This window comes from Alnus glutinosa, chromosome 9 (genome assembly GCF_958979055.1).
Source record: "Alnus glutinosa chromosome 9, dhAlnGlut1.1, whole genome shotgun sequence".
Taxonomy (NCBI): Eukaryota; Viridiplantae; Streptophyta; class Magnoliopsida; order Fagales; family Betulaceae; genus Alnus; species Alnus glutinosa.
The window spans coordinates 17,901,133-17,915,823 of record NC_084894.1 but is presented as its reverse complement, the minus strand read 5'-3'; the positions used below and the strand labels follow the sequence as shown (position 1 = coordinate 17,915,823).

At 36.8% G+C, this 14,691-nt stretch overlaps 2 protein-coding genes across 7 annotated transcripts; both read left to right on the top strand.

Moving 5' to 3' along the window:
- On the top strand, positions 1 to 2,738 carry LOC133878268 (glutelin type-D 1-like). The gene is made up of 3 exons (XM_062316803.1): positions 1 to 392; positions 1,351 to 2,071; positions 2,286 to 2,738. The coding sequence occupies exons 1-3, from the start codon at positions 197 to 199 to the stop codon at positions 2,437 to 2,439; spliced, it is 1,071 nt and encodes a 356-aa protein (XP_062172787.1). The 5' UTR covers positions 1 to 196; the 3' UTR covers positions 2,440 to 2,738.
- Positions 2,739 to 3,249: 511 nt separating this feature from the next.
- Positions 3,250 to 13,630, top strand: LOC133878049 (DNA repair protein RAD51 homolog 4). Of its 6 annotated transcripts, none has more exons than XM_062316535.1 (10): positions 3,250 to 3,498; positions 9,469 to 9,548; positions 9,661 to 9,776; positions 9,874 to 9,955; positions 10,210 to 10,344; positions 10,458 to 10,571; positions 10,660 to 10,750; positions 11,879 to 11,949; positions 12,982 to 13,110; positions 13,330 to 13,630. In XM_062316535.1, exons 1-10 carry the CDS (start codon positions 3,411 to 3,413, stop codon positions 13,366 to 13,368), a joined length of 945 nt encoding a protein of 314 aa, XP_062172519.1. In that variant the 5' UTR covers positions 3,250 to 3,410; the 3' UTR covers positions 13,369 to 13,630. The 6 variants fall into 6 exon arrangements, 4 of the variants coding, with proteins under 4 accessions (XP_062172519.1, XP_062172520.1, XP_062172518.1 ...); XM_062316534.1 differs by having other exon boundaries at positions 3,254 to 3,498; positions 12,982 to 13,131; XR_009901836.1 differs by lacking the exon at positions 12,982 to 13,110 and having other exon boundaries at positions 3,252 to 3,498; positions 11,796 to 11,949.
- Positions 13,631 to 14,691: the final 1,061 nt, after the last annotated feature.

Sequence of the window (14,691 nt, the reverse complement as noted above, 5' to 3'; positions counted from 1 at the left end):
GAGCTTGAGTCTTATCCTTAATCAATTACCTTTTCTTATCTAATCCGAATCAAATTCCTCAGAGTCCTTCCGTTAATGATCTTCTGACTCTCTATATATACCACCTTTCTCAGTCTCTATTAACGCATACATTTATTCCTTCTCTGCTTTTTCTATTTGGTGTTTGGTTTCCTGGAAACTGAAAGAAAAAAGAAAAATGGAACTTGATCTTTCTCCAAAGTTGGCCAAGAAGGTGTACGGAGACAATGGTGGTGCGTATTACGCCTGGTCCCCATCTGAGCTTCCCATGCTGCGTGAAGGGAATATTGGTGCGGCCAAGTTGGCTCTTGAGAAGCACGGGTTTGCTCTTCCTCGTTACTCTGATTCTGCCATGGTTGCCTATGTCCTCCAAGGTATATGTTAGTTATCTCATCTGATTCCATTTTTTTTTTTTTTTTCACGTCTTTATATTCTGTGGGTGTTAATTTTCATTTGTTTTCTGATCAATTATATGTTCCATGTTCTATTGTTGTCGTTGTTGTTAGATTCATTGAATGTATTGGGATGGTCATTCAGTCTTTGATGATTTGTTTGGCGAGAATTAATTTAATTATTTAATGGATGGTTTTTTTTTTTTTTTTTTTTTTCCCCTTAGTTATGCAATTCGTAAAACAAACCAGTTCGTTATAATTTTTGAGGTATTCATAACTGACCTTGTTCATGAAACTTAAATAAGGATTGTAGATTTTCTTGGTTCTTAAGTTGCATCATGAGAAATTTCTAGTTCTTTTGGGTTAATATGGGGGCAGTAACTTAATAGTAGAAAGCACAAAGGTGATCTGGTATTGTGGTAAGTCACATCCCACTATCATCACGGGCTAGGTGGATTCAAATCATATCATGCGAATCTGGTCAACTGTTTGATAGAAGATTGCTCGTGTTGCTGTTATTATGATAGTGGGTTTTATTAGCCCATCTCTTATCATATTTTGAAATTTTGTTCCAATCTTTTTTTTTTTTGGTGCTTTTTCTTAAGATTGGCTATTTAATTGGATTAATAGGGGAAAAAAAATAGAGAGTAAAGCAGCCAGATTGTTTGAATTATTATGGAAGAGTTAATTTTCAGGGATTTAGATGTTGGATATAACAATGATTTTTGGATCAGCTTGTAAGGATGACTTGATGATTTTGAAAAGCGTAGTATTTTGCTATTGACCTATTGTGCATGTAGCAGAAGAAATAAGCACTGCTTTCTTTGTTGAAAGCAGTTCCAGACGTATTCAGTGAATACCGTCTACAAACTTTACATGCTTTATAATTGGGGTTTACCTGAATCTTAACTTATTCTTCGTTGACTTTTCTTTTCTATAGGAAGTGGTAGAGCTGGAATTGTCCTTCCTGAATCAGAAGAGAAGGTCCTTGCAATTAAGAAGGGTGATGCTATTGCCCTCCCTTTTGGTGTTGTAACATGGTGGTACAACAAAGAGGACACCGAGTTAGTTGTTCTTTTCTTGGGAGATACATCAAAAGCTCACAAAGCTGGTGAGTTTACTGAGTTTTTCCTGACGGGTTCCAATGGGATCTTCACTGGCCTTTCAACTGAATTTGTGGGCCGAGCATGGGACTTGGATGAGAATGTTGTTAAGACCCTTGTTGGAAAGCAATCAGGCAATGGGATTGTCAAGCTTGATGGGAACTTTGAAATGCCTGAGCCAAAGAAGGAACATCGAGAGGGTATGGCATTGAATTGTGAGGAGGCTCCATTAGATGTGGACATTAAAAAAGGTGGAAGGGTGGTGGTTTTGAACACTAAGAACCTTCCTTTGGTTGGTGAGGTTGGCCTTGGGGCTGACCTTGTTAGGTTGGATGGGAGTGCCATGTGCTCTCCTGGATTCTCTTGCGACTCTGCATTGCAGGTTACTTATATTGTTCGAGGTAGCGGCCGTGTTCAAGTTGTTGGTGTTGATGGCCGCAGGGTCTTGGAAACAACTCTTAAGGCGGGTAATTTGTTCATTGTGCCAAGGTTTTTTGTTGTGTCCAAGATTGCATCTCCTGAGGGTATGGAGTGGTTCTCTATCATCACCACCCCCAAGTAAGATTTTTTTCCACATTCTTAGCCCCATAATTATATTCCTCTTCGCCTTTGAGCATACTGTTTTCCTGATCTGCTATTAGTAGAGGCAATGGGTTCTTTATCAAGAAGAACTTAGCAGCAGAGCCAATTCAATTCCTTAAATTGCATTTTTGTGTATTATTATCTCTTTTGAAGTGTTTAGGACTTATATGATTCTTCTTTCCTGTGGCAGTCCGATATTCACACACTTAGCTGGAAGGACTTCAGTGTGGAAGGCTTTATCTCCTGAGGTGCTCAAGGCTGCATTCAATGTGGATCCGGATACAGAGAAACTTTTCCGCTCTAAGAGGACTTCTGATGAAATTTTCTTCCCTCCACCGAGCTGAACAAAAAACTAGCTTAGTCTTGTTAGTTTCCTAGTCACCCCCAAATAAAAAGCATAAAGCTTGCTGTAGGCCTGTGGGGATTTCTTTATCGTTTATGTTCCTGCTTTATAATTTTAGACTTGGTTAATATGGTTTGGTTCTCTGAAACTTTCCATGTTAATGATGCCTTTAGTTTTTCCATTTTATTCTGGTCAGCAAATAATTTCTAGATGTTGTTTAGCTTCATCGTGTTAATGTGAGAAGTGCTTTTATTTTAATTTAATGGATTAGAAGAAGAACTTGTCCGATAATCTTCCAAACATTTGGATTTCACTTCTTTTTAGATCATTTAAATCTAATGAACTCTTTTCTTAATCTCCTGCAAAAGAACATAGTTACTGATCTTAAAATTTCTACTTGCTTTTTAAGACGAGAAATTCATCTATTTCAACTCGTAATAACTAAAGCAGACCAAAAAAAAAAAAAAATTAAAATTATGTAAATAAACCTTCTGGATGAATTAAATAAACCAACAAATCTCGTCTTCCAACGTAATTAAGCATACAATCCGACTTGATCAGAAATTTGTCAGTACGATTTTAAACCAAATTGCATTGTTTGAGAATTGTGTTTTTAAAAAGTTATGATTTGAAAATATAGAAAATTTGGATTTTAAAGATCAAACTGCAATTTTGTCCCAAACATTTATCTGGGTTTTTAAAATCACTCATTTTAAAATAATCATGACAATTAATCTCCCAAGCATAAAAACCACCGTTACCAAACAATCCAACACAGCCAAATTTATTAAGGCAAAACTTCATATACTTCGTCATAAAAACAGAAAAAAAGGGAGAAAAAGAAGTTTATATAAACCTATTAACACGATTTGGATTTAGCCGCGAAAGAAATAGTTTTGGTTTCAGAGAAAGAGGGAGAGAGAGTCCTGAGCTGTAAGATACCCGTGTGGCGACGAGAGGAGAGTGCGAGAAATGGCACCGTTGAAGTCTCTGGAGCAAGAGTATCCGATTATAGACTACAACTTCCATAACTTCTGTGCTTCTCACGGCATTTTCTCAGGTCCGTTTTCCCCTCCTACTTTTCAAGCCCCCTTCCTTCGTTTATTTTCCTCAGAAACTATTTCTCTTTTGACGCTTGTCTTCCGTTCAAATGTCATGTTCGATTCTTTGTTATAGTTTCTAAAGCATTTTGATTCGGGATAAATTAAATACCTTTCGCATGAAATTTATTTACTTTTCCGAAGAAAAAATCACCATTTGACGCAAATTACGTTAATCCAATCAGGGGAATCATTTTGGTTGAATTCTTTGTTGAGAACTTGTAGAGCATAGATTGAACTTTTTGAAGAACCTTAGTGTAGTGTTTTAAGATTGCTCACCATCCCTCAACGCCATTTTATGCAGTGGCGGAATCAAGATTTTGCTTTACGGGGAAAAATAAAAAGATAAATGTAAAAAAAAAAAATTATAGTTTCTGCAACTCCTTCCGTCTTCTAAAAACATCTAATATATCTTTTAAGTTTTAATGTCCACTTGTTTCGATGTAAAAAAATAGAATCATGTAAGTAGTGTCGTAAATCTGCATGAGGATATGTGCATTGTAGTCATCATGGTAGTGTTCATATGCCCTCCTTTCTTGTTGACAATGACCCAATGCTATCTTCATGTAATGCAATTTATAAGATGAATTAGGCATGGATGCACTGCAATCCCACCCACCACTGGGTGCTAAAATAAAACAACTATGTAATGAAACGCATGGATCTCCTACTGGTAGGTTGGGGTTTAAATTGACGTAGACGAAGGACACTTAAAAAAGATAGACTAATGAAAAAATCCTGCTTGAAAATCTTATCATTTTCTATGATTAGAAACGAGTTGACATAGTAAAAAAATATTTTCAAAACAAAGAATAACATGTGATCTAATAGTATCTTTAAAAATATTAGAATCCTGTTTGAGCTCTCTTGTGTTTGATTTAGTTGTGGGTTTCTCTGACAGTTTGCATTGTGCGTGTACTAATTCAGTCTTTGGCTTTTGCCCAGTTTGTGTGACCGACTCCTTGTTCAAGTAAAGGTGTATGTCAACGCAGAGGCACCATTCTGTTAGTTGGATTATTTTTTAGTTGCAACTGTCTGTATTTATTTTGAGTCTTTCGAGTCAAATTAAATGTACACCTAGGGTGGATGAGTACTGTTATGGTTGTTTGTTGCTTGTATGCTGCAATGTTTGTTTGTAATGTTTGATTATATCAATGAAAGTTCAACTTTCCTTCAAAAAATAAAAAAAAATAAAAAAATAATAATAATAAATGATTATATCTTGTTATCTAATATATTTGCCCCTTCTTTTTTCTTTTTTTTTTTTTTTTTTTTTTTTTTTTCTATAATTTTTAGTATTCTGTTTTTATTTTTCATTGAATTTTTATGTCTATTGTATTCAGATGTCCAAATCAATATTTTTGTTAAATAAATCGGTATATTTAAAAGCTTTTCAACTTTGTATACATGGATGGAATTATTTTAATTAATAAAATATTTATTAAAATATTTTCTGTCTCAAATTAGTTATCTTGGTTGTGAATAAAATAGGCTATTAATAAAAGTAGATCAATATGGCAATGTTCTTAAAATACTCAATCTTTCTTTAGGACAAAATTTTCAAAGAGAATCTTGTTTAATTTTGTAAGTACTTAAAAAGAGTTGTATTGTAAAATGAAAGAGTTATATTTCCACTTTTGGACAATGAACACTTATTTTAAGATAATTTAAAGAAATGATGACATTTAATTTGGAATATGGAGTAACTATTAAGAAGAATGATGCTTTTTGACACCATATTTTATGTTACCACATTAGTAAGATATGACCCCTCCAAAAGAGAGTTGTTCGATGTTAGATTCTTTAACAGTATCCTAGGTTGTAGTGAAGGCTTGCTTTCTCTTGGAAGAGTGTTTGGTGAACTTAGGCTCCTTTGAGAATGACTTTTTTTGTTTGGTCGGTGGCCTAGGAAAGATCCTTACTATAGACAACCTCATGAAGTTGCATGCCATTGGACCATCTTCTTTTTTATTTATTTATTTTTTTTATGAATACTAATAAGTTTTATAGAAGAAAGAGGAAAATCCTCGAACACGAAAAATATACAAGAAAACAAGAGCCCCAAAGAACTAGCTGTTATACAAATAGGGCTGAGCATGGGGCGGGGATGGCAGTTTTTTGGCCCCGCACCCCGCCAAAAACCCCCTGCAACCGTGTAGGGCGGTTGGGGATGGGGCGGGGATCCTCGCGGGTATGGAGAAGAATGTAGAATAATGCAGCAGCTCTCTTTTTTTAAAACTAGCTCTTAGTTTTATACCCAGAAAAGCATGGTAATGGAAAATTTCTAAACATGGGAATGAGATTGAGATCGAGGTAGGGATTATTCAGCTTTGTTTTTATGGAATCCAATCTAATTCACCAACAAAAATAACTTCCACATCATAAATGGTGAACTTGTAGGCTTTATTCAGGTAATAATAGTCATTTCAAAAGTAGCCCTAGTATTTGTGAGACAAAAGTTGCAACTATAGAAGAGGCAGATCACAAACCTTGGAGGACTTCTTACTCTTGGTGGGCTTCGGTAACGCCTAGGGGAATACCTTCTGTAATTTGAATACCTAGGAAAGCAGGCAAACACGATCATTCATTTTTACATATTTTATAATTTGAAGGTCAAAGAATCCACAATTAGGTGCCACTTACCTGTCCCGGTCATTTCTACCACCATAACGATAAGACCTCACAGGAGATGCAGATGGGGTTCTGAATCGCCGTGCATAAGAGTACCGTTGACTAAAACCACGCCCCCTTCTGATTCGCTTGGTAGACCCATCTGGGGAAACACTTCTTAACAAACGCCTCCCTCGGTCAGGAGGTGACTTAGCTCACTTTAGCTCTTCGTGATTCTGTGAAGAAGGGCTACAGCACTAGGAAGAAGAAGAATTTGGAAGAAAAGAAAAAGAAAATATGAGGGGGGGCGGCGCTCTAGGTTAACAAATTAGGGTTTTTTTTTCTTTCTATTTTTTTCTATTTTTTTTTTTAATTTTTTAATTTAATTTAATTTTTAATTTACACGGGGCGGGGCGGGGCGGGGCAGGGTTCCGTGGGGAAAAAAAAAAAAAACCCGCGCCCCGCCCCGCACAGGTTGATTAAAATCCAACTCGTACCCGTAAAAAAAATGCTAAAACCTGTGTTTTTAGGGGTGGGGTGGGGCGGGTCCGCGGGTTTTTGCTCTACCATATATACAAAAGCGCTAAGAACTAGGTGTTGTTACACTTTAGAAAACAAATTAGATCTACCAAATTCCCTGAAGAGAAGGTAGGAACATGAGTAAGGGCCCAATCCAGGTGAGATCTCAGGAAGGAGGATTTATAAAGTAGCATATTGGACTCACTACCCTCAAAGATTCGACGGTTTTTTTCTCTTCAAATGCTCCACATTAAGAGGGCTGGAATAACTTTTCAAATAACTTCTCTAGGATGTCCATGCCTAAAGAATTTCCAACAATGGAGCAGTTGAGGCATGTTACCAGGTGCGACCCAAGAGACCCTAAAGCTGATAGGTACTAAGTGCCAGATATCCACAGAAAACTTACAATGGAGGAGAAGATGATTAATAGTTTCATCATCCTTCTTACAAAGGCAATATCGATTAATTAGCTGAAACCCCCGCCTTCTAAGATTGTCCACCGTGAGGATTCTACCCAGAACTGTAGCCCATAAGAAGAAAGCAATGCGTGGAGGGGCCTTCACCTTCCAAATGCTTTTCTAGGGGAATGAACTAGGCTCTTCACTGTTAGGAGAAGTTAAAATAGTGTAGTAGCTTTTTGCTGCAAAACTATGCCGGCTTGAAGGAGTCCACACCATGCTATCCGTAGCTCCCAAACGTGGGTTCATGGAGTATAAAAGAGTGAGAAAAGAATCTAGAGATTCAATTTCCCAATCATGAACATCTCGCATGAAATTAAAATTCCAAAGGGTGTGTGGACTAGAGCGGTCCATGTACTCTGAAACCAAAGTCTCCTTGTTACGAGCTAATGCAAAGAATTCAGGAAAAGAACACTTTAGAGCACTATCACCTCACCACTTATCATGCCAGAAACGGATGCGAAGGCCATCCCCAACTTTAAAGGAAATATAATTGGAAAAAGCTCTCCAATTTTTCCTAATATACCTTTAGAGACTAACCCCATAAGAACCTCGCACTTCCTCAGAGCACCACCCCCCTCTCTGGATTCCGTATTTCGAAGCAATCACATGCCTCCATAAATAATCTTGTTCATTCCCGAACCTCCAAAGCCATTTACCGAGTAGGGATTTGTTAAACAGAGTAAGGTTTTTGACGCCTAAGCCCACTCTCGCAATTGGGGAGCAAACAGTCTTTCAGTTTACCAAATGTAAATTGTGTTCCCCGCCTGGATTGTCCCACAGAAAATCTCTCTGAAAACGCTCAAGTCTTTTGGCTATGCTAGTTGGTAGGGGGAAGAGAGAAAGAAAATAAGTGGGAATACTTGAAAAAGCGTCCTCTTGATGAGAGTAAGGCGTCCTCCCTTGGACAAATAATTCTTCTTCCAACCCGCCAACCTTTTCTCCATTTTCTCAATTACCCTATCCCAAATGGCTTTAGATTTGAAGGGAGCACCAAGAGGAAGACCCAAGTAACGCAACGGAACAGAAGAGAAGAGATATTACAACCGAGGATGTTCGCCAGCCCCTCAATGTATGGGACCTCCCCCACTGCAACTAACTCGGATTTTGAAGGTTAACCTTTAAACTCAAGATGGCCTCAAAGCACTCCAAATTATGAATTTGATCCACGTCAGCATCACACATAATAAGAGTATCATCCGCGAACAACAGAAGTGAAATCTCCAAGGGGGAGTTGTTGCGATTGTCAACTCGGAAGCCAGAAAGAAAGCCCCCTTCCATTGCTCTAGAAAGCATCATACTGAAGGCATCCATGACTAAAACAAAGAGAAGCGGAAATAGAGGGTCCCCTTGGCGAAGACCCCAAGAGCTATAGAAGATGCCATGCGGGCTGCCGTTGATTAGGATCGAGAGGCGAGCTGTGGAAATACATGCCAAAATCCACTTCCTCCATTTAGGGCCAAAACCCGTATGTCTCAAAATATAGAAAAGGATGCCCCAATTAACATGATTAAAAGCTTTTTCCAGGTCAAGTTTGCATAAAACCCTAGGAATTCCTGATCTTAATCTGCTCTCTAGACATTCATTGGCTATTAGAATAGAGTCTAGAATCTGACGCCCCCCAATGAAAGCATTCTGGCTGTTGGAAATAAGGTTTCCCACTATAGGTTGCAATCTATTCGCTAGAACTTTTGCCAGGATCTTGTAAACACTCCCTATCAGGCTGATAGGCTGAAGTCCCTTGCCTCCAATTGAGGTGGTTTGTGCGTTATGGAATGTTTTTTTTCAGTTTCTTCGGGCTATCTTGAGTTATGCCTAGACAAGTTGTTGACTTGCTTGTAGGTGGACTGCTGGTAGCACTCGGAGTGTAGCGGTGTAGAAGATGGTGCCTTCTTACTTCTTATGGTGTCTTTGGAAGGAAATGCATAATAGGAGTTTTAAAGACCGCTAGAGCATGTTGGAGGAGCTTATATTTTTTTTTCTTCTATACTCTTTATCTTTGAACAACAGCATTTGTATCCCTTTTAGTGCTTAATTTTCGTGATTTTCTTGTTCTTTTTTCTCCTTCTAGCTATGTGTTTTCTCTTGCATGCTTTGTGTACTTGAGAGTGCCTTACGCTTTTAATTCATCTTGATTACTTATTAAAAAAAAAGAGCGAGATATGATGATCAGTAGCAGGCCCCCAGCTCCGCTGGTGGTTTTACGGCACTAGTCTCAGCAATTAGTATTCTTTTTATATTATGTGTAAATGTCCCTTGGGATAAATTACATAATCGCTATTACTAATCCTTTGCGTAGTTTGGCTTGATATTTTGGCATGTTCCATGTTTGTGGTTTTGCAGTAGAGGATTTACTCTTGCATGACCTCTATGTATTAGTTGCTTTTGCGGACCAAGAATCTGACTCCAAGAGATTAAAGCAGGTTGGGTTCCTGAAGAATTTTTGTTAAGGAATGTACTCCATTGTTTTATTGTTGAAAAGTTATCTAATACCACATAGTAGGTATTTTAACCTGTTCGATTCTGGACAATTAGGGTATTACCCAAGTCCTGTCTATAATTGATGGTCAGCATCAGCCATGGTTGAATGGTATGGAGCTGTTGGAAGATGCTCAACGGAATAAACATGTGTTATCCACTGGTTGTGAAGGGTAATTTGAGCACAAAGATTGCCCTATTTCTTTTGCTGTAAGGGAGTTATGATTCTATTAGGATACCTAATAAAATGTTTCGGGTTGCATGACTTAGGATCGATTTTTTACTTAAAGGTGGATTACGCGTGGGACAGTTAACTGAACTCGTTGGGCCATCATCTTCTGGTAAAACACAAGTAAGGAGCCCCTTCATTTGTGATAGCTGTTATTTTTCCTGATGAATACTACTTCTGGATCATGTCTCTGCAATTCTGTTTGGGGTTTTTGGACGTTGTTTTCTTGTGGTATGCTTAAGCGTTCTATATGATCAGCACATCTTGATGCGATCATATCACTTCTCCAAATGATACCATAAGCACTTAAACAATATATATATATAAATGCATTTATATTTATTCTACAGCTTATCCAAATTCTTGTTAATTTCTAGCTTTGCCTACTAGCCGCATCCAATGCTGCAAAGGAGCATATGGGCAGCGTTGTATACTTAGATACAGGCAACTCTTTTTCACCCCAACGCATTACACACTTTATTTGTCGACATTCTGACCCTGCCATTGACCAGGTTAACCATATTATCACTTTTATCAATTTACTTTTTTTTTTTTTTTTTTGGCTCGCTATGCAGTGTAAAACTCTTCTCTGTCTAATTTTCTCCCAATTGAAATTTTGTTGTAGGCTAAACCCAGAATTCTGCAGAAGGTAATGAACGACATATTATGCCACTCCGTGTTTGACATCTTTACAATGTTTCATGTGCTACATCAGCTAGAGTTCAATATCAGATCTCAGGTTTGCATTGGACATGAAGCACTTTGGCTGGTATATTTTGGTAGAATTTCAGTTTCTGGGGTATTGAAATGAATGACAACTGGTTCAGATGCAGAGAGGAGACACTCAGGTGCGGTTGCTTATTATTGATTCGATATCATCACTGATTACACCAATCCTTGGAGGCAGTGGTTCACGGGGTATACTTTCTTGTATGTAAAATCATACTGTCCTTGGTAGATTAGTAAATCGCTTAAACTCCTTAAACAAAAAATGCATCTCTCTCTCTCTCTCTCTCTCTCTCTTTCTGTGTGTTGTGATTTTGTCGTCACTTGTTATAACTTTCTTGAAGCATCCCTAAAATTCTCAACTCCTGCACCATTTAGAAATGACGTTCAGTTAATTTTCAAAATCATGCAACTTTGTTGATGTCCTGATTGAACAGGCTTAGTGATTCGGCCTATTTCTTTTTTGTAATTTTTTTGGCATGTAATTTTTTATATTTTTTTGGTAAGTATTCTTTTTTCTAATGTGTGTGTCTATATAGATATATATATATCTTGATGATTTATTGGAGAAGGATGTGAACTTTCAATTGCCTGAACCAAATCAAAGTCCTTTCCTCTTCTCTATGTAAGGGGGAATGTAAAGAGACCATCACTATCGTGAACTAGCAATTTGAAAGGGCTAGCCTATTATGTTACATTCATGAGAACGTGGCATTTTTCCCTTCCCCTCTCCTTGGGGCCAAAAACTTATAAAAAAGAAAGAAAGTGGTATTCTGTTTGCCATAGATTCTGTATTTTATAGTAAACTCAACCTCAACATATCAAATGTTCTGCTGCCGATATATAAGTTATTAGACTTGACATATATCTAAGTATAACTCTGCTTTCAAAAAAAAAGTATAACTCTGAAACAGAGACCATATTTATTATGCAATTTGCTTAAGCCTAATGAGTGGATTTTATTTTATTTTTTGCTAATCAGGAACCTGATTCTCTGGGTAAAAGGAATGCTCTTTTTTTTTTTTTCTTTTTTTTGTTTTGTTTTGTTTTGTTTTGTTTTGTTTTGTTTTAACATTTTTTTTTGTAACATCTTTCATTACTTCTATTAGGAGGACATATATTTCTTCTCTTCTATTATTTATTTATTGATTTTTTATTTTTTATGTACTAATGTCCATTTCCCATAGAAAGAAGGTTTCCTTAAGGTATTTATATTATATGCTTCCTTTCATTTTAGGATATTGGTTTGTCTTGGATCTGTCGTGTTCAACTGACATCGGTTTAGCAACTGATGGGATCATGCTTGGTCGGTAAATACAGGACGCGCTTTGATGATTTCTGCTGGATTTCTGCTGAAGAAATTAGCTAATGAGCATAACCTTTCAGTACTGGTATGCTTTGCAATGGAATCCAGATTTTATTTTCTTAGTAACTGGAAATCCTAGCTTCTAGATTTGTTTGTCTATGATGCAATTTAAACCTGATTCCCCCCCCCCCCCCCACAGCTAAAGTATTTGTTTGTAATAGGATTGATGTGGTAGAATTGAAACGATTAAAATTAAGAACAAGACTCAAAATAAAGAGAAAAAAGAACTCAAAAGTGTTATCCCAAATGATCCCTTTTGTCATTTACAAACCCCCTACATATAGTTCACTAGAGCCTACAGATTGTAATCAAACATTACATCAAAGATTATAATAAAGGTTTATAATTCAAAATTAGAATCAAAGATTATAAATCAGTGATTGTTGACTTATTCTTCATTAATCTATATAAATAAGGAAAAATTGCGATTAATTGCGTTTGGAATTTTGACGGTCCAAGCAGTAGGAATCCTTCAGCAAAGGGCCCTACATCAAGGTATCAACTATGTAGCTAAAGCCAAAAATCAGTGCCCTTGATTAACGGCCTTAGCAACATTGAATGAAAGAATTAGAAAAAAAGAAAAGAAGATAGTGTATGAGTAATATTTTGATTGCAGTTACATAATTTCTCACTGCCATTTATTCAAGCAGTTGTACTCTCTGTTTATCATAATCTTCCTAGATGACCTTGTTATAGTGTCACAATTGTTAATGTACTGCAAAAGTGATCATCACTTCACCCAGCTTGTCAATATAATCGTTTTACTGAACTGGCATCTTCTAAAATTAGCTTTCAACTGTATGAAATATATTGTTATAAAACTATTGATTTACTTGAATAGGTAGCTCTATTTCCACCCTGGTATCCTTTACATTCTGTCAATTCACATAAGTCCAATTGTTATGGTATCAACTGGTTTCGGCCGAAATGGAGAGTTAATATATGCTTCTGGAAACAACAAAGTAAATTTAATTTTGGATGCATTCAATTAGTGATTTAGCTGGGTCTCATTGCTTGTGCCTTGGAACAATACTGCACTTGGAAAATATTTTTGAAGGTGACCAATCACACAGTGGGTGGGGAGGGAGGTATCTCTAAACCAGCTCTAGGAGAGAGTTGGAAGAGCATCCCACACGTCAGGCTTCTCCTTTCCCGTGATCGTGGAGGCAGCATGTACAGTGTTTCGGTACTTAAACACCCATCCATGGTACAATCCTTTGCTGCATCTTTGTTCACATTATGTGCATAGGCTTACCACTCTCTCTTTGCACAGCTGAAACATGCTCCTGTTAATGAAAGCGTCCTCTAATCAATATCCTATAATAAACATTGCCCACAAAATATCTTCAAAGCCTTCCTGTTGGCATTGTTTTCATTTCTAATGTTTTTTTTTTTTTTTTTTCAGGCTCCTGGTAAGGCTTCAAGGTTTATGATTGATGACTGAGGACATGGACTATACTTGTGAGTCATACAAGGAAAGTACTATAACTACAACTCTTTTCAAAATGAAGCTGTTAGGTAACATCATCAAGAATATTGGCAATTTTATGGAGATTTCTGTTTTCTTATAAAGTAGTTCATTTTTGTTTTAGAGCGCGGGGTCTGTATTAGTTAGAAACGAATCTTTGACTAAATATAATTGAAGTGATATTTAATTTATATTTTTTTCTTGGGCTTGATTTTCATGATGCTCGAGAGTTTTCCAATTATTTGCAGTGGTGGTTGATTCTCCTTATACTTAATAATATTCATGGTGGAAACTTTCCAAATTATGTGGACATACAGGTTCTCTTGTTAATTTGAATTTTATAAAATATGCTATATATTGCACCACTATGCTGATGTAGCATTGTTAATCAACCTTTAGATCAGCCATTTTTTAAAAAAAAAAAATAAAAAAAAAATTCAATAGTAAATTAACAATGCCACGTAAGCATAGTAAAATAGTAAAATAGTGTTGTGGTATATAACATTACTTTTTTTTTATCTCTTTCTTTTTTTTTTCTTTAAAAAAAAAAAAAAATTTATGGACAAATTATTTTTATACCAACCAACCAAAGAAACTACACAGCAGCCAAGCTGGAACACAACCATCAGGCTACGTAGGCAAAAATCCATACCAAATCTCTCAAAATAGCAAAGAGGAGCTACACAACTACTTCTGGCTAAACAAAACCAAAGCAACTAACCAAACACAAAACAGCATGTACAACCAAATGGCTCCAGTCTCCACATTCCAGCAGCACACCTGGACCCGCAGAAACCCAAAGCATATCACAAAAACCAACTCCAAAAAGAAGCAGAAGCAGCAAATCAAAGCTCTTCCAAGCTCAAACAGCAACAACCAAAACACAGAACTCCACAAAACCTGAAAGCACCACAGCATTTGCACATAACCATAATCACATAATAGTCAACACAAAATATTGTGATAAATACCCCAATTTAGAACACAAAACAATAGTCACTACTAGCTGGAAATAGCCCTTTACAATCCGGTTCCTAACTTCCCTACAAACTTTCTGTACAAGCTTCTCCTCCGAGAGCTTAAAATTTCCAAATTTAAAATCATTCCTAAACATCCAGAAATATACAACCGACCCCAAAGTTAGTCTACAAATCGTGGCTTGGAGAGATTTCCCTTTCCAATCCCTTAATGCTCTATCCACATCTGCATATATCCCACTCCATAGGCATACCCGACTGTAAACACAATTGCATAATTGTCTTCCACAAACGGCTACTTAGTCCACACTCAAAAAAATAA